This window comes from Pogoniulus pusillus, chromosome 11, assembly GCF_015220805.1.
Source record: "Pogoniulus pusillus isolate bPogPus1 chromosome 11, bPogPus1.pri, whole genome shotgun sequence".
In the NCBI taxonomy this organism is placed as follows: domain Eukaryota; kingdom Metazoa; phylum Chordata; class Aves; order Piciformes; family Lybiidae; genus Pogoniulus; species Pogoniulus pusillus.
This window is the reverse complement of record NC_087274.1, coordinates 14,733,850-14,753,251: the sequence shown is the minus strand read 5'-3', so window position 1 is coordinate 14,753,251 and position 19,402 is coordinate 14,733,850. Positions and strand designations below refer to the sequence as shown.

The 19,402-nt window shown below is 55.8% G+C and overlaps 1 protein-coding gene across 3 annotated transcripts in view; it reads left to right on the top strand.

The window, feature by feature from the left end:
- LOC135179399 (dynein axonemal heavy chain 9-like) overlaps positions 1-19,402 on the top strand; it is a 107,711-nt gene that overhangs the window by 72,155 nt on the left and 16,154 nt on the right. For all 3 annotated transcript variants that reach the window (XM_064151164.1, XM_064151163.1, XM_064151165.1), the window contains 5 exons: positions 355-503; positions 2,447-2,574; positions 13,989-14,210; positions 15,597-15,788; positions 16,850-17,041. In XM_064151164.1, the coding sequence (XP_064007234.1) occupies positions 355-503; positions 2,447-2,574; positions 13,989-14,210; positions 15,597-15,788; positions 16,850-17,041 (883 nt within the window). The remainder of the gene's footprint in view (positions 1-354; positions 504-2,446; positions 2,575-13,988; positions 14,211-15,596; positions 15,789-16,849; positions 17,042-19,402) is intronic.

The following is a 19,402-nucleotide window of genomic DNA, read 5'->3' as shown; positions in this document are numbered from 1 at the left end:
ATTTGGCCTAACCCCCCCTGCCAAAGCAGGACCCCCTAGGGCAAGCCACACAGGAACATATCCAGGTTGGCTTTGAAAGTCTTTAGAGAAGGAGATGGAACCTCCTGGGTTCCAGGCTGTGCCCATTGCTGTGCCATGTTTCATTTTACCCCTATCCAGGTGCCAGCACTGCTACTGAGTGACAGCTCCATCAGCCCAGCCTGCAGACCCTCTCTAAAATCCCTTAGTCCTCCTTTTTCCCCTTGGGTCCCAATGTCTTTGCCTTAGCAGCCCCCAGGGCCAGTGTGTGTCTGCAGCACCAGCTCCTTTCCCAGCTGCTGCAGCAGCCTGGCAAAACTCTGCTCCTTCTGGCAGGGATTTTGTAGAAGAGAAGCTTGGCAGCAAATACGTGGTGGGGAGATCCCTGGACTTCGCCACAACCTTTGAGGAATCAGGACCTGCAACCCCCATGTTCTTCATCCTGTCCCCAGGAGTTGACCCACTGAAGGATGTGGAGAAGCATGGTAAGCAAATGCTGTCTGAAGGCACAGCACAGCCCTGCTTTTGTCTGCTGCATAATTATCCTGACAGGACAGGCTGGGCTTTTTCTTTTCCTCATCTCTTTGCAGATAATGGAGTAATCTGTTAAAAATAGATTATTGTGAAAGGGATGTGATTGTTGGCAGGGGTGGGGGGGGTTGGTATGCCTTTTTCTTTCTTTCTTAAGGGTTTTTGGGTCTTCATCTGGAGTTTGAATGGAATTTGACTCTTTCCTGCTCTGCCTGCATTCCCACTGAGCTTCACACTGCAGGGATTTCTGAGCTGCTCTTGTTCACAACCCATAATTGCTGTCAGAGGTATCCACCAGGCTGTCAGACAGCTGCTCTTTGCTGAGAAGGGCTGGACCAGACCAGCCTCAAGATCCTCTCCAGCTGAAGATTCTGTAATAGTTAAAGCTCATTGAGGTTCAACAAGGAGAAGTGCAAGGTCCTGCACCCAGGGCAGCAAAATCCTTGTCTGGGCTGGGGGCTGATAAGATTGAGAGCAGCCCTGCAGAGAAGGACCTGGGAGTGCTGGTGGGGGAGAAGCTGGGCAGGAGCCAGCAGTGGGCAGTGGCAGCCCAAAAGGCCAAGGGCAGCCTGGGCTGCATCCAAAGCAGTGTGGGCAGAGTGGGAGAGAGGGGAACCTGCCCTTCTGCTCTGCTCTTGGGACACCTCACCTGCAGGGCTGGGGCCAGATACGGAGCACCCAACACAAGAGAGACCTGGAGTTGCTGGAGAGGGTCCAGACGAGGCCACCAAGGTGATCAGAGGGCTGGAGAACTTCTGCTATGGGAATGGGTTGGGAGAGTTGGGGCTGTGCAGCCTGGAGAAGAGCAGGCTCCAGGTAGACCTCAGAGCAGCTTCAGTGCCTGAAGGGGCTCCAGGAGAGCTGGGGAGGGACTTTTGAGAAGAGATTGGAGCAGACAGTAGCCTTGAGCTGGGAGAGATGAGATTGAGAGTGAGGATGAAGAAATTCTTGGCAGTGAGGGTGAGGGGAGACTGGCACAGGTTGCCCAGGGAGGTTGTGGCTGCCCCCTGCTTGGAGGTGTTCAAGGACAAACTTGGTGTGGCCCTGGGCAGCCTGCCCTGGTGAGGGTGTCCCTGCTGACTGCAGAGTGGTTGGACTAGATGACCTTGGAGGGTCCCTTCCTGATGTAATCTGTGACTCTGTGAGACCTGTCAGGCACAAGGCCACAGGAAGCTGTCACAGAGCTGATGGCAGCTGCCTGCTCACAGCTGAAGAGCTTCTTAGCCTTGCTGCTGCTGCTGGGCTGTCCCAGGCTGCCTGTCCCCACCCAGCTATGGCTTGTTCACAGCCTGGTGAAGCAGCAGGAAATTATTTTCATTTCCTATCACTCTAAAATGTATTTTCACACCGGGTTGCAGGAGAATAATGTTCTTTAAACAAGAACAGCTTTGTACTGATGCATATTATTGTACCTTTGTGGGATGGAGCTCTGTAATTAAAAGTAGGTTGGGAGAAGCCTCTGCTGGTTTCAGTGCTTTGGCAGGCAGTGTGTGAGAGATAAGAGCTGAGACAGCTCTTCTGGGAGCATTTGTGATAATCTGAGCAAGGTGGGGGTGGGAAGGGACCTCTGGAGATCATCCAGTCCAAGCCCCCTGCTCCAGCAGGGCACTCACAGCAGCACAATGCCCAGCAGGGTTTGGAAGCTCTCCACACAAGGAGGCTCCACAACCTCTCTGGGCAGCCTGCTCCAGGCCTCCAGCACCCTCACACCAAACAACTTTCTCCTCCTGTTTAAATGGAACCTGCTGGTTTCCAGTCTGTGCCCAATGCCCCTTGTCCTGGCATTGGGTACCTCAGGAAAATGAGGCTGAGCTGTGGCTGGCTGCTGATGCTGAGCTGTGCTGTGTGGCCAAGCAGGTGAGGATGCTGAATGTGACTCTTTCCCTCTCAATTCCAGGAAGGAAGCTTGGGTACACCTTCAACAACAACAACCTCCACAATGTTTCCCTTGGGCAAGGCCAAGAGGTAGTTGCTGAACGAGCTCTGGAGCTGGCTGTCAAGGAGGGTCACTGGGTCATCCTGCAGGTATGGTCTCTGAGCAGCCATGGTGGCAGGGCCAGGATGCTGAGCACAGTGGGGAGGGCACCACATCACCCTGAGCTGCTGAGGGTGGTGCAGGGAGCAGCAGGTGTTCATCAGGCACATGGAACTGCTGCAGCATGGCCAGAGGATGCCACCAAGATGATCAGAGGCTGCAGAGCCTCTGCCGTGGGGCCAGGCTGGGAGAGTTGGGGCTGTGCAGCCTGGAGAAGAGAAGGCTCCAGGGGAACCTCAGAGCAGCCTTCCAGTACCTGAAGGAGAGCTCAGGAGGGACTGTTCAGAGGGGGCTGTAGTGGTAGGATAAAAGGGCAATGGTTTGAAACAAGAGCAGGGCAGATTGAGAGTGGAGATGAGTAAGAAATTCTTGGGAGTGATTTTGGTGAGAGCCTGGCACAGGCTGCCCAGGAGGGCTGTGGATGTGTCCTGCCTGGAGGTGCTCAAGGCCAGGCTGGCTGAGGCCTTGAGCAGCCTGTGCTGGTGGGAGATGTCCCTGGCCATGGCAGCAGAGGTCAGAACCAGGTGATGTTGGAGGTCCTTTCCAACCCAGCTCATTCTGTCAGTCTATGAATCTTTATTTTGACCCTCTTTAACTTCCACTTTTTAGCCAACAGTGGCTGTGGGGGGAGAAAGCAGAGAGGGGATTCATTATGCTGCAAAGAGCAGTGTGAAGTGTGTGACTGTCCCAGAATATCTTAAAGAAAACAAAAAAGGGAACAGAAAAAGGAAGTTAGAGAGGTCAGCTCTTGGTGTGAGGTTTCCCTCTGACAAAGTGACTTCTTCTGCCTGTGGCCAAATGTACCAGAAACCTCTTGGCCAGCTTTGTTGTGCTGCACATGGGCCATAGCTCTTTGTTGGTCCCCAGCAAGCAGTGGCCTGCAAAGGTTTGGTCTCTAGAGAGGTCACAGCTGAGAGGCTCTGAACAGCAGAGCAAATTGTCTTCGTGTCCTTCAGAAAGGGAGGCAGAGAGAAGGGGCAGAAGGTTCTCTTCCAGCAGGTGGTGTCAGCTGTGCAGTCCCAGTGTCGTGGTGCTCTGTAGACCCACAGGAAGGAGCAGGGAGCATGAAAAGGGAAGCAGATGTGCAAGGGACAGCTCAGCATCCCCCATGGCAGAGGAAACACTGTCACAGGTTTTGTATCCTCACTGATAATGATGAAAGGAATGCAGGACAAGTCTGGCCAGGAGCAGCTGAGGGATATGGGAATGTTCAGCCTGGAGAAGAGGAGGCTGAGGGTAGACCTGATGATACTGTGATACTGTGACCTCAGTGCTCTCTGCAGCATCCTGAGAGGAGGCTGCAGTCTGGCAGGGGTTGGGCTCTGCTGCCAAGGAACAATCCATCTGACAAGAGGAAATGGCCTCAAGTTGCAGCAGGGCTGGTTCAGGTTGGCCATGATGAACAATTTGTTCCCCCAAAGAGCTGTCCAGGCTGCCCAGGGCAGTGGTGGAGTCCCCATTCCTGGAAGGGTTTAAAAGCCATGGAGATGTGGTGCTGAGGGCCCTGGGTTGGTGGTGCCCTGGCAGTGCTGGGGCAGTGTTGGACAGGGTGATCTCAAACATCCCTTCCAGCCAAAGTACTTCTCTGAATCTCTGATTCAGTAGCTTTGCTGACAGGACATGGCAAGGTGCCAGAGCTGGCAGATGGCCTGGATGTGCAGCAGGGCTCTTCCCCTTGCAGCTGAGGTTGGGTGGAAGGTTCCTAAGATGAGGGGCAGCTGAAGTAAAATGCCCCACACTTGCCTGAAGAGTCTCTTCCTTCCCATTGTGCAGCTCTCTTGGAAGATAGCACTCTGTGATGCCATAACTGAATGGGTAGATGCAGGCAGAGCAGTGGATGTAGGCTACCTTCACCTTAGCAAGGCTTCTGACACTGTCTCCAATAACATCCTTGTGAGCAAGCTCAGGAGGTGTGGGATGGAAGGGCAGGCAGTGAGGTGGATTAGGAGCTGGTTACAAGACAGAGTTCAGAGGGGGACAGGCTCTGCTCACTGCTCCCTGGGATAGGACAAGGAGCAGTGGATGGAAGCTGCAGCACAGGAGGTTCCAGCTCAACACAAAGGGCAACTTCTTGACTGTAAGGGTCCCAGAGCACTGGCACAGGCTGCCCAGAGAGGTTGTGGAGTTGTCTCCTCTGGAGCCTTTCAAGGCCTGTCTGGATGTGTTCCTGTGTGCCCTGAGCTAGATTGTGTGGCCCTGCTCTGTCAGGGGGGTTGGACTCGATGATCTCTTTGGGTCCTTTCCAACACCTGAGATCTGTGAGCTTGTGAAGATGAATCCTGCTGCCAGCAGGTCCAGAAGCCAGGGCTGGGCCATTCCAGTGGCAGTGCCTTCCCAAGTTCCTCTCTCCCAGGAATCATGGGATCAGTGAATGGCTTAAGTTGGAAGGGACTGTAGAGACCATCTACTCTAACCTCCCTGCCATGGAGAGGGACATGTCTCACCTAGCCCAGGTTGCTGAAGGCCTCATCCAGCCTCGGCTTGGACACCCCCAGGCAGGAGGCAGCCACAGCCTCCCTGAACAGCCTGTTCCAGACTCTCACCATCCTCACACTGAAGAACTTCCTCCTTAGCTCCACTCGAACCCTGCTCTGCCTCAGCTCCAAACCATTTCCCCTTGGCCTGTTTCCACTCACCCTGAGGAAAGTCTCTCTGCAGCCTTCCTGCAGGATCCCTTCAGGCACTGGCAGGCAGCTCTAAGGTCCCCCAGAGTCTCCTCTCCAGACTGCACACCCCCAGCTCCCTCAGCCTGTGCTCACAGCAGAGCTGCTCCAGCCCTTGCAGCATCTTTGTGGCCTCCTCTGCACTCTCTCCAGCAGCTCTGTGTCCTTCTCCTGCTGGGGACACCAGAGCTGGAGGCAGGATTGGAGGTGAGGTCTGAGCAGAGCAGAGCCAAGGAGCAGAATCCTCTCCTGCCCTGCTGCCCACACTCCTCTGGCTGCAGCCAGCACACAGCTGCCTTAGGGCTGCAGGAGGGCACTGCTGGCTCCTGGGGAGCTGCTCAGCACCCAACACCCCCAAGGCTCTTTCTTCAGTCCTGCTCTCAACCCTCTCTGCACTCAGCCTGGATTTGTGCCTGAGCTTGGCCTGACCCAGCTGCAGGTCCCTTGGCTTTGACTTGTTGGACCTGGTGCAGTTGGCTCTGGAATATGTTGTCTGTGAGAGTCCCAGTGGCGGCTCCCTGTCAGGGCTGGAAGTCGTGGTGTCCTTGAGGGCTGGCTGAGACACCCACACACAGGCCTGTGCTTGAAAACAAGCTTTAATAAAAATAGAAGGAAAAATCAGATCAAAGAACATGATGTGCTCCACTGGCAGGGCCAGATCATCTCTATCCCAGAATATTAAGAGTCTGGGAGAAGAAACTGCAGGTCCAGGAGCCAGGCTTTGTAATGAATCTGTCAAAGCAGAGGCTGCCATCTGACTAGCAATTAGCAGCTCCTTTAGCATCTGTACTTACAAGGGTGGGAAATTACTGGAGCAAAGGAGTGAGTCCAGACTCAACAAGGTGCAAAGTTTCAGAAGGACAAACTTTGAAGGACAGGAGAAGTAAAAAACTGCATGGGAAGGAGTTTTGGACTGTGAGGGTGCTGGAGCACTGCAACAGGTTGCCCAAGGAGGTGCTGGAGGCTCCATCCCTGGAGACATTCAAGGTCAGACTTGACGTGGCCCTGAGCTACCTGATGTAGCTGAGGATGTGCCCATGGGTGCTGGACAAGATGCCCTCTACAGCTCCCTTCCCACCTGCTGCATTCTATGGTTCTGTGAGAAACGCAGTGAGAGGAAGAGGCTGAGGGGAGACCTCCTGTATCTCTGCAGCTGCCTGCAAGGAGGTTGTAGAGAGGTGGGGGTTGGTCTGTTCAACCCCCTCATTACTGTTGACCTCATTACTGTTGATAAATACATAGAGGTGATTACCCAGAGGCTGGGGCCAGGCTCTGCTGGGTGATGCCCAGTGACAGGACAAGGGGCAATGGTGGAAGCTGAGGCATAGGAAGTTCCATGGAAACATGAGGAGGAATTTTCTCACTGTGAGGGTGACAGAGTCCTGGAACAGGTTGCTCAGGGGGGTTGTGGAGTCTCCCTCTCTGGAGAGAGTCAAAACCTGCCTAGGTGTGTTCCTGTGTGACCTGCCCTAGGTGACCCTGCTCTGGCAGGGGTTGCTCCAGAGGTCCCTTCCAGGCCCTGACATGGATTCTGTGAAGTAACAAGAGATACAAAAAGAGGAGATGGCCTCAAGTTGTACCAAGGGGGGTTCAGGTTGGATCTTAGGAAGAAGTCCTTCACTGAAGGGGTTCTCAGGCATTGGCAGAGGCTGCCCAGGGAGGTGGTGGAGTCCCCATGCCTGGAGGTGTTGCAGCAAGGTGTGGCCATGGCACCTGAGGCCATGTTTTAATGGCCACGGTGGGGTTGGGTTGCTGGTTGGACTGGATGGTCTCAGAGGCCTTTTCCAACCTAAACACTTCCATGATTCCCTGACTGCCTAAGTTGTCATCAGTCCCTTTCTGTCTGTGTTTTCTGACTGCAGAGAATTCATTTGCACATTTCCCCCAAAGCTTTGAGCCCCCCACAGCTTCTCCTCAGCTTCTCCTGAGTCCTTAGGACACTTTGTAGCCAGGGCAAGAGATGGAAACCCTCAGGTGCCCATTTTAAAATGCCCTCACAGCCCTGCTGGGCTGTTTTCTGATCCTCCTGAAGCCAGCAAGAGTGAAGGACCTCCTGTGTTGTTCCTAGAAGGCTTCTGCAAGCACCACTCACCTTGCAGCAGCAGGAGCTCCATCCGCCCCAGGCAGCACAGCCCTGCTGCAGGCCAGCAGAGCAGCTGGGCACAGCCATGGCTGCACACATCTCTCTCAGGAGGAGCTGACCTACCTTCCCTAGGACTCCCTGGTGGGGTGACAGCCATCTGTGCTCAGACATGCCCATCTGTGGCACCTCTGCTGGTGCAGCTCCAGAGGCACAACGCCCTCGTGAAGGCAGCAGCTGCTGAAGTGTGCTGTGCAGCCAAGAGCTGAGCTCTTGCTTGGTGCCACGTGAGCCTCTGGAGCAGGGTGGCATTGCCTGCCAGTGCTTGGGGCTGAGTGGCACTGCTCGCAGAGCCAAGGCTCACCAGGAGGGCACTGCAGTCACTGTTAGGGTAACTGCAGCTATCAATGGCATCTCAGACTGCTATGGGTGGGAAGGCACCTTCAAAGCTCGTCCAGTCCAACCCCCTGCAGCCAGCAGGGACATCTGCAACACAGCCCCAGACAGCCTGACCTGCACTGGTACCAGCCATGGGGCAGCTCCCACCTCTCTGCCCAGCCTGGGCCAGGCTCTCCCCATCCTCAGGGACAAACATTTCTCCCTTCTCTCCACTCTCAATCTCCCTCTGTCAGTTCAAACCCTCCCCCCTTGTCCTGTCACCACAAGCCCTGCTCAAAACCCTGTCCCCAGCTCTCTGGTTGCCCACTTGAGCACTGCAAGGCCACAAGAAGTAGGTCCAAGAGCAGCAGAGCTGAGATCCTGTGCAGGATCCCTCTACAGAGTGAGAGGTGACTCCGACTCCTGCAGCCAGGACATGCCAGCATGCAGGGACAGGTGAAGGGGCTGCTTCTGGGTGTGACTCAGTTCTTAGTCCCCTCTCTTCTGAGGGACCCCAGCTGCTCTGGAGACATGTTTCAGCATCTGGCTCTTCCTACATCTGGGTCCATCTCTGGGTGCTACCCCATCCCTTCCCCATGTGTAACATCTGTGCCAGCAGCCAGCACTGTCCCAGCTTTGCATTTCCTACCACTGTCCATCCTCTTCTCCAGCCCTGGCTGGGATCTCTCCAGAAGCAGCTCATGAAAGGCTTCTGAAACCTCCAGCAGAAAAGCCAGAAGAGGGTTTCTACGTTCTCCTGAAGGGTTTCTGATGTGTGATCAGACCACAAAAGCACCATCCTGGGGCATACCAAAATGCTGCCAGTCCATCTCCCTGCCCGTGGGAAGCCACGTCCACGCTCTGAGCTGTACAAACATTGCCAGCGCGGATCTAAGCTCAGCTTCATTCTGTGATCCTCTCAAGTTCCTCTAAGCCCTGAGGCAATCAGTTCACAGCTTGGTTGTGTGTATGGCAATGTGCTTCAGACTGGCAGGCTGCTCCTCCTTCCACTGCTGTTTCTCACTCAGCCCTTCCCCCCTCATCTCCTCTCTCAAAATTGGTGAATCATAGAAGCACCGAATGGGTTGGGCTAGAAGGGACCTGCAACATCATCCAGCTCCAAGCCCCTGCCATGCCCAGGGACACCTCCCACCAGCACAGGCTGCTCAAGCCCTCATCCAGCCTGGCCTTCAACACCTCCAGGCAGGGCACAGCCACAGCCTCCCTGGGCAGCCTGTGCCAGTCTCTCCCCACCCTTACTCCCAAGAATTTCTTCCTCTTCTCCACTCTCACTCTCCTCTCTCCCAGCTCAAAGTCATTGTCTCTTGTCCTGGCACTCCCAGCCCTTGTCCTTCCCCAGCTCTCCTGGAGCCCCTGCAGGTGCTGGTAGACTGCTCTGAGGTCTCCCTGCAGCCTTCTTTTCCACAGGCTGCACAGCCCCAACTCTCCCAGCCTGTCCCCACAGCAGAGGGTCTGCAGCCTCTGATCATCTTGGTGGCCTCCTCTGGCCCCTCTCCAGCAGCTCCAGGTCCTTGTGCTGTGTTCCCCAGAGCTGGAGGCAGTGCTGCAGGTGAGGTCTGAGCAGAGCAGAGGGGCAGAATCCCCTCCCTGTGCCGCTGCTCTGCCTGCTCTGGCTGCAGCCCAGGACATGGCATGAAGCAGCCTAAGGTGTGGTATGAGTCTGTACCAGCTCAGTGTCTCCTTGTGTGCATTCCTGTCCTTTTGGGCACAGAAAAGTGTGCAGTGGGCACTGTGTTTAGGTGCAGACCCACGGTGGGTGTGTGTAGTGCTGCAGTAAGGTGTGCAGCTGTGTACTGGGTCCCTTGGCTGGCACTTGCTTGCTCTGCCATTGTCTAGTGCTGAGCTGTGCAGAGAAGCCCCGGGAGGCCCTGAGAGTCTTCCTGGAGTGTCCACAGCTCACTCTGAGCCCAGGCTTGTTTGCTCTGCAGCTTCCAGCACAGGACTTCTGCCACACCATTTCCAGTCATTCAGGCACCTGACAGCCTTCTGCAGTGCTGTACCCCCAGGGGCTGTTTTCGGTAGTTGCAATTACTTTGTCCTGTGGTTAACTCTGGCAGCTCACTAATCATTTGCTCTTTCGAGAGCCTTTTGAATGTGGTGAGCAGCTCAGACTCCATCAGGAGCTTCCCACCCCTGCTTTCTGTGCCTTAGCCAGCTGGTAGCTTATCATGGAACCACAGAATCATTAAGGTTGGAAAAGACCTCTAAGATCATCCAGTCCATCCATAACCCAGCTGCCATCACCACTAAACTCTGTCCTGAAGGGCCACACCTACAGCTTCTCACACACCTCCAGGCATGGGGACTCCACCACCCCCCTGGGCAGCCTCTGCCAATCCCTGACCATTCTTGAAGCAAAGACATTTTCCCTCATCTCCAACCTAACCCTCCCCTGGCACAATTTCAGGCCAGTTCCTCTCCTGTCACCTGAGCCTAAGGGACAGAACCTAACCCCCACCTGACCACAGCTTAATTTCAGGGAGCTGTGGAGAGCAATGAGGTCTCCCTCAGCCTCCTCTTCTCTAGACTAAATGTGAGACTTTCAGTCTTAGCAGCAGTACCCTCAATAGCTGCAGGATAAAGAGTTGAAACTGAAGGCATCTCAGGTGTGGCCTCATGGAGCTGACTCCTCCATCATCTAACATCTGAAGTGACTGTGGTGAGCTGCCTGCTGGAGCTCGCCCCTCTAGAAGTGCAGAAAGAGTTTCAGGTGATGAGCTCAGATTCAGATGCTCCCCTGCTGCCCATGTAGGAAGAGTTGGAAGTGGTTAGATTCCTGTTTATTTTCTTCTGCACAGGGAGTGGGCTGGGAACTGGCTGAAGGGCAGAGCTGAGAGGGCTGTGGTCAGTGGTGCAGAGCTCAGGTCATAGGATCCTAGAATAACTGAATGCATCAGCTTGGAAGGGACCTCTAGAGGTCGTTGAGTCCAACCCTCTGCACTCAGCAGGGACATCCCCAACTGGAGCAGGTTGCTCAGAGCCTCATCAAGCCTGACCTTGAATGTCACCAAGGATGGAGCCTCCATCACCTCCCTGGGCAACCTGTTGCAGTGTTCCAGCAGTTGCTGGCTAGTTACAATCATAGAGTGATAGAATGGGTTGGGTTGGAAGGAACCTCCAGAGCTCATCCAGCCCAGCCCCCTGCACTCAGCAGGGACATCCCCAACTGGAGCAGGTTGCCCACAGCCCTGTCCAGCCTCACCTTCAATATCTCCAGGGATGGGCCCCAACCAGCTCCTTGGGCAGCCTGTTGCAGTGTTCCAGCAGCCTCCTGGTGCAGAACTTGTTCCTCACATCCAGTCTCAACCTGCCCTGCTCTTCTTTCAAACCGTTGCCCTCGCCCTGTCCCTGCAGGCCTGCAGCTGGAGATCTGTAGCTTGTGGTGTCCCCAGGGGCCAGGGCTGAGTCCAGTCTTGTTCCACATCCTCAGCAATGCCTTGTCCGAAGGGATGGAGTGGACCCTGGGGCAGTTTGCTGCCGATCCCAGGGTGGAGGAGTGGCTGGCAGAGCATCAGGCTGTGCTGGCATCCCGTGAGAGCTGTGCAGGCTGCAGAGCTGGCCAGGGGGGACCCTTCCCAGGCTCTGCAGTCAGCACCGCTGCGAAACTGCGCTGCTCTGTGGTGGCCTTTGTGGGGCACTCCCTGAACACCCTGCCCATCGTTCAGCTTTATGGGCTCTCTGCTAGGGGTCTGGGAAAGGCTTTATGATGATGTTTATGGCTTCAGAATATTGCTTCTTGCAGCCTTGTTTGGCTGCAGCATGCCTGGGGTTTGTGCTGTTCTCTGCTTTCTCATTTGGACACAATTTCCACTTCCTGAGGAGGGTCATTTTGCTCCTAATGGTCTCCATTACTGTGCTATTTAACCAGCAGAGCTCCTTTCTGCTCCCTTTTATAGGTGATAGATATTTATTCTAAGCCTCTAATATGGTTCCTTGATGTAATTTCCTCACCACCTGTGAGCAGTTTGTCTTTCTGGCGGCCGCTTTTAATTTTGCTCTAGCAAGTTCCTTGTCCTGCCTTTGGATGGGATAAATCACCCTGCAGAGTGCTGCAGCCACAGCCTGGCTGGCACAGCCAGCTCCACGCAGCCTGCTTTGAACCCTCCCACCACACAGTCACAGGGACCCTCAAAAGGCATCTTGTCCAAGCCCCTGGGACACCTCCAGCTAGAGCAGGTTGCTCAGGTTTAACCTTGAATGTCTCCAGGGACACAGCCCTGGGCAGCCTGTGCCAGGCTCTAGAGCCCCACCCTCACTGGGCACAGCTTCCTCCTGAAGTCCAACCTAACTCTGCCCTGCTCCACTTCCAAACCGTTGCCTCTCATCCTACCCACACAGGCCCTTCTGAACAGTCCCTCCTCAGCTCTCCTGCAGCCCCTTCAGGTACTGGAGGGCTGCTCTCACGTCTCCTTGCAGGCTTCTCTTCCCCAGGCTGAACAGTCCCAATTCTCTCAGGCTCTTCCCCACATCAGAGGTTCTGCACCCTCTGATCACCTTGGTGGCCTTCTCTGGACCCTCTCCAGCAGCAGTTCCAGGTCTCTCTTATGTTGAGTCCCCCAGAGCTGGCCCCAGCCCTGCAGGTGAGGTGTCCCCAGAGCAGAGCAGAGGGGCAGGATTCCCTCTCTCCATCTCTGCCCATGCTGCTTTGGATGCAGCCCAGGCTACCCTTGGCCTTTTGGGCTGCCTGTGCCCATTGCTGGCTCCTGCCCAGCTTCTCCCCCAACAGCACCCCCAGGTCCTTCTCTGCAGGGCTGATCTCAATCTCTTCTCTCCCCAGCCTGGATTGGTACCAAGAGTTGCCTTGACCCAGGTAGAGGACCCTGCCCTGGGCCTTATAGACCCTCCTGAGGTTCTCCTGAGCTCACCTCTGCAGCCTGTCAAAGCTCCTGTGTAACATTTTGTCCTTCAGGTCCTTCAGTCTCACCAACCACACCAGCCAGCCCCTGCTCTCTCTGCCCTGCCCCATCCCTATCCTAATACACACAAACTTGTTTTCTTGCCTGGAAACCCCAACACTGTCTTGGATTCTTGGTGGATTCATCCATTTCACCCTAGTCCTGCTGAATTTTCTAAGACCTGTACAATCAGCTGCAAGGAGACATAAATATTTGATGCTAAAGGTCTTTGCAGAAGCACCTATTTGACTTCCCCCCCCCGCCCCAGTAACTGATTTTGAGGGTCCTCATTCTGTTAAAAATGAAGAAATGTTTTTGTTTGGGCTTGGTGGGTCTGGGGAAATAACTCTGCTTCAGCAGCCCTTTGGAATGGCAACAAGGAGAGTGCCTGACCTGGCCAGGCTGCAGAGCTGAGCAGGGGAATCTCATGAGAGTCAACAAGGGCAAGGGTAGGGTCCTGCCCCTGGGGAGGAACAACCTCCTGCAGCAGGACAGGGGAGAGGGGACTTGCTGGGAAGAGCTCTGTGGAGAAGGACCTGACAGTGCTGGGGGACACCAAGTTCCCATGAGCCAGAACTGTGCCCTGGTGGCCAAGAAGGCCAATGGGGCCCTGGGGTGCATAAAGAAGAGCATGGGAAGCAGGTCAGGGGAGGTTCTCCCCCACTCTGCCCTGATGAGACCTCGTCTGGTGTTCTTGGTCCAGTTCTGGGCTCCCCAGCTCCAGAAAGGCAAGGAACTGCTGCACAGAGTCCAGGGGAGGTGTGAGGATGATGAAGGGCTTGGAGCATCTGTCTGAGAGAAAAGGCTGAGAGCCCTGGGGCTGTTGAGCCTGGAGAAGAGCAGCCTGAGGGGAGATCTTGTTTGATGTTTATGAACATGTGAAAGGTGGGTGCCAGGAAGGGGCCAGGCTCTTGTCAGTGGTGCCCAGGGACAGCACAAGGGGCAATGGGGCACAGGCTTGCACAGGTTCCATCTGAGCAGGAGGAGCAAATTGTTTGGTGAGAGGGTGCTGGAGGCCTGGAGCAGGCTGCCCAGAGGGGTTGTGGAGTCTCCTTGTGTAGAGAGCTTCCAAGCCCAGCTGGACACTGTGCTGCTGGGCAAGATCTCCAGAGGTCCCTTCCAACCGTGCTCTGATTCTGTGTACTCTGTGATTGTCACCGTGGACCCAAGGACCCAACCATGACTTGCTGCATGGCTGCCTGCTTTCAGTCCTCAAGGCTGCTTGGTGTCCTGGCTGTGAGCTGCACCTGGGCACTGCTGGGACACCACCAACCTGAGTGTTTGCTGGGCGCAGGGCTTGGATGGCTGCTCAGGGCAGATGTAATCAGGGATGGCTAACGAAGCCTTGCCCCCTCTTTCCTTGCCAGAACATCCACCTGGTGGCCAAGTGGCTGAGCTCCCTGGAGAAGCAGCTGGAGCGGCATGCCGAGGGCAGCCACCCGCAGTTCCGCCTCTTCATGAGCGCCCAGCCGGCCCCCGACAGCCGCAGCATCCCGCAGGGCATCCTGGAGAACTCCATCAAGATCACCAACGAGGCCCCCACCGGCATGCAGGCCAACCTGCACGCAGCCCTGGACAGCTTCAGCCAGGTGGGAGCGGGAGCGGGAGCACGGCAGGGCAGTGCCAGCCTACAGGAGCCCTGCTGGGGCAGGCTGCCCGCGGGCATCGCTGCTCCCGGGCCCCGCAGCCTGGGAGTCTCCGGGCACGCTGCGGGCTCTGCATCCCCTTCCCTTCCCCCAGAGAGGATGCAAAGTCTGGAGCCCTGACTAGTGATGGGGCACAGAATCTCAGACTGCTTTGGGTGGGAAGGGACCTGCAAAGCTCCTCCAGCCCCACCCCTGCAGCCAGCAGGGACATCCCCAACCAGAGCAGGCTGCTCACAGCCCCAGACACCCTGACCTGCACTGGTGCCAGCCATGGGGCAGCCCCCACCTCTCTGCCCAGCCTGGGCCAGGCTCTCCCCACCCTCAGGGACAAACATTTCTCCCTTCTCTCCACACTCAAGAGACAGGCCCTCTGTCCCCATCTTTCTGCTCAGCCCTTGAAGCACTGCAAGGCCTCCAGAAGGTCTCCCTGGAGCTTCTCTTCTCCAGGCTGCCCAAGCCCAACTCTCCCAGCCCTGAGAGTTACTCTGCCCTCTCCATTCCACGGTGCCTGTGCCAGGAGCACTGTGGCAGACATTGCAGCACTGATTGCTTTTCTCTCCATACAATCTCTTGCCATCTGGGACCAGGCAAGAGTGACCCCAGCCTATTGTGGACCTCCACCGGGCAGCTCATGGGTTTTGCAGTTGGATGCTGGCTGGGAGGGAATGTTGAGTGCTGAGCAGGTGAGGTTCGAGAAACAGCAGGCAAGGATTGATGCCAGCAGCCAGGGAGAATGATTCCGTTATCTGCTGCCATTCATCATCCTGAGCTCCACTGAAGGTCCTGGAGAGCATGGGAGGGGAGAGCCTTCAGCCCAAGTAACATTTTCATCCTGCCTCTGCTCATTTCAATCAGTGATTAGCATTTTCTAAATCGCTGGAGTCTCCAGTCAGAAGCCCTGGAGCAAGTGGGTGGGACCCCTTCACACCTCATTGCCCAGCTCCTTTCAGAGTGGATGTTCCAATTTAGCTTTCAGCTGAGCGGCCTCGCAGAGGGGCCCTGGTTCTGCACAGGCAGCGGAGCTCTGCTTGCAGCTGGAGCAGTATAATGGAGAGGCTGAAGGGGCCTGAGCTGGCCCATTGCTCTGAGTTCCTGTTCAGGTCCTGGAAGGCAGCCCTAAATTCTCCCTGGAGCCTTCTCTTCCCCAGGCTGAGCAGCCCCAACTCTCCCAGCCTGTCCCCACAGCAGAGGTTCTGCAGCCTCTGATTATCTCTGTGGCCTCCTCTGAACCTGCTCCATCAGGTCCGTGCCCTTCTGAGACCCCTGAGTGTTGCTGGGCCCGAGCACAGTGCAGACTCACCTGTCCTGTCCCCTCTGTGTGTGTTGCAGGACACCCTGGAGCTGTGCAGCCGGGAGAACGAGTTCAAGAGCATCCTCTTTGCCCTCTGCTATTTCCACGCCGTGGTGGCTGAGAGGCGCAAGTTCGGCCCCCAGGGCTGGAACCGCTCCTACCCCTTCAGCGCTGGGGACCTCACCATCTGTGCCAGCGTGCTCTACAACTACCTGGAGGCCAGCTCCAAGGTGTGTGAAGCACAGGGGAGCTGTCCAGTGGCTGCCCAACCACCTGCTGCCTGTTGCTGAGGCTCCTGGAAAGTGTCCTTAGATGCCATTTCCTTCGGGTTTCTCACTTCACAGTCCAGGAGAGCTCTGTGGTGGGATGGGAGCCTTCAGTGCCACTCACTGCACCTTGCAAACCAGAGCAAAGAATGCCTGTGGCCTCCTTTGTTGGAAATCCAGAGCAGGCTTGGGTCTAGAAGAGATTTGCATTTCAGTGGAAGCTGCAGGAATCCTCTGCTGTGATCCAGGTTTCCTTGGGCAGGATTTAACTGCTCCTAAGGTTTGTGTAGTCAGAAAACCAAACCAGCCAAGTGGAAGGCTTGACTGTGCAGATCAGAGCTCAGTGCTGGTACCTGCAGCTCAGCAACAGGGCTGGTGGAGCTCTGGTGTCTGAAGTCATGCTCTAAGGGGCTGCCACAGGCTGTCCAGGACAGTGGTGGAGTCACCATCCCTGGAGGGTTTAAAAAGTTGGATGAGGAGCTTAGGGACATGGTCTAAGAGTTGTGTACAGGGACAAGCTGGGGATTATGGTTGGTTAGATTATGGTTGGACATGATGAACTGCTGGAGAGGGTCCAGAGGAGGCCACAAGGAGAACTTCTGCTGTGGGGACAGGCTAGGAGAGTTGGGGCTGTGAGCCTGCAGAAGAGAAGGCTCCAGGGAGACCTCAGAGCAGCCTTTCAGTACCTGAAGGTGCTCCAGGCAGGCTGAGGAGGGACTCTGGACAAGGGCTGGGAGTACAAGGATGAGGGACAATGGCTGTGAGCTGGGAGAGGGGAGAGTGAGAGTGGAGATGAGGAAGAAATTCTTGGTAGTGAGAGCAGGGAGAGACTGGCACAGGCTGCCCAGGGAGGCTGTGGATGTGCCCTGCCTGGAGGTGTTGAAGGCCAGGCTGGCTGAGGCCTTGAGCAGCCTGTGCTGGTGGGAGGTGATGATCTTTGAAGTCCCTTCCAACCCAACCTCTTCAGGACTGTGAATCTCCAGCTCTTTCCCAAGCAGGCCTTTCTCTGCTGTCTCACTCTGCAGGTCCCCTACGATGATTTACGCTACCTCTTTGGTGAGATCATGTATGGAGGCCACATCACAGATGACTGGGACAGGAGGCTTTGCAAAACCTACTTGGAAGAGTTTATTAAGCCAGAAATGCTGGAGGGAGAACTCCTCCTGGCTCCAGGATTCCCCCTCCCGGGGAACATGGACTACGATGGCTACCATCAGGTAGGTGCTTTGGTCTCCACACAACTGAGATGTCTCCACAGGTGCCCTGAGGGCTGCCTAAGGAGGCAGCAGCAGCGGCGCAGAGAGTGACACAGCTGCTGGGAATTCATAGTCAGGGAAGTGTTGCAGTTGGAAGAGACCTTTAAGATCATCTTGGTCAGGGCAGCCCTTGGTGCCAGTCCAGGCTGGGAGCCGATGAGACTGAGAGCAGCCCTGCAGAGAAGGACCTGAGGGTGCTGGCTGGAGAAAAGCTGGGCAGGAGCCAGCAATTGGCACTGACAGCCCTTGGCCTTTGGGCCAAGCAGCGTGGGCAGAGGTGGAGAGAGGGGATCCTGCCCCTCTGCTCTGCTCTGGGGAGACCTCACCTGCAGGGCTGGGGCCAGCTCTGGGGGACTCAACACAAGGAGGACCTGGAGCTGCTGCAGAGGGTCCAGAGGAGGCCACCAAGGTGATCAGAGGCTACAGAACCTCTGCTGTGGGGATGGGTTGGGAGAGTTGGAGTTGTGCAACCTGGAGAAGAGAAGGCACCAGAGAGACCTCAGAGCAGCCTTCCAGTACCTGAAGGGGCTGCAGGAGAGCTGGGGAGGGACTGCTCAGAAGGGCCTGTGGGGATAGGATGAGAGGCAATGGTTTGGAAGTGGAGCAGGGCAGAGTTAGGTTGGACATCAGGAGGAAGTTGTGCCCAGTGAGAGTGGGGGGAGACTGGCACAGGCTGCCCAGGGAAGTGCTTGGGCTCCATCCCTAGAGCCATTTAAGGTCAGCCTTGCTGTGTCCTTGTGCAGCCTGCTCTAGCTGGAGGTGTCCCTGCTGCCTGCAGGGGTTTGGACAGGATGCCCTTGGAGAGTCCCTTCAAACCTGGTGCAATCTGTGTCTCTGTGAATCTCCCAGTCCAACCTTCCACCCAGCCCCACCATGGCCACTAAACCATGGCCCCAGGTGCCATGGCCACACCTTTCTTGCACACCTCCAGGCATGAGGACTCCACCGCCTCCCTGGGCAGCCTCTGCCAATCCCTGACCACTCTTGCAGCAAAGAAATATTTCCTCATCTCCAACCTAACCCTCCCTTGGCACACTTTCAAGTCACTGCCTCTCCTTCTCTCACCTGAGCCTAGGGACAATAATGTTTCCATTCTGTTGTGTCTCTGGAGATGTTTCAGCATTCCCTTGGATGAACCAAGCCTAATGGTGATTTGCTGCTTCATTGCAGGCTCATTCTGTTCATTCAGGAGGGAACAACTGTGTCAGCTCTTGAGTTTGGAGCAGGGCTCCTGGAAAATGACATCCAGGCAGTGTTTGCCAAAATGGCCCTTTTGAGCTCCTTTGATCATCAGCTTTGATGAAATCACTGAAGGGTCTTATTGCTCCACTCTCTCACTGACCTCATCTGTTCCTGGTACACACAGACAGCAGCAGAGATGGGCTCTTGTTAGGCTGGGGCTTGGGCATGAAACTTAACTACTGAAAGCTAAACTCCCAGGCAAGATTGCAGGATGTTGATGCTGAAACACAGAGTGGATAAGTGCTAGAGAAGGTCCAGGAAGGAGGGATGGAGCTGAGGCAAACTTCACCGATGCCTGCAGTGTGATGGCAGCAGCAGCAGCAGCTGTTCTGGGAGCCCTGCACTGCTCCTTCTCCAGCCCTTCCCTGGGGTCCAGCACAAGTAGCCTGGGCTGGCTCTGCTGGGTGTGGACTCCAGCACCATCAGCTCTGCAGCCAGAGGGCCCTGGGCTCTGCATCTAACACTGGGTCCTGCACTTGGGGAACAATAACCTCAGGAAGGCTCCAGGCTTGAGGCAGAGTGGATGGAAACTGCACAGCAGAAAGGACCTGGGGGTGCTGGGTGACAGCAGCTGAAGCAGAAACAGGGTGTGCCCAGGTGTCCAAGAAGGGCACCAGCAACCTGGCCTGGTGTGGGCAGCAGGATCAGGGCAGGGATTGTGCCTCTGTACTGGCACTGTTGAGGCCACAGCTTGAATCCTGGGTTCAGTTTTGGGTCCCTCACTGCAAGAAGGACATTCAGGGGCTGGAGCAGGTCCAGAGAAGGGCACAAAGGTGGGGAAGGGTCTGGAAAGGAGGGCTGGGGAGGAGCAGCTGAAGAGCCTTGGGGTGTTCAGCGTGGAGAAGAAGAGGCTGAGGCAGAGCTCATTGCTCTCTGCAGCTCCCTGAGAGGAGGCTGCAGTCAGGTGGGGGTTGGTCTCTGCTCCCTGGGCTCAGGTGAGAGGAGAGAAAATGGCCTCAAGATGCCCTAGGGGATGTTTAGGTTGGAGATTAGAAGAAACTCCTTCACTGAAAGTGTTCTCAAAACGTGGCACAGGCGCCCAGGGGGGTGGTTGAATGTCCATCCCTGGAAGAGTTTAGA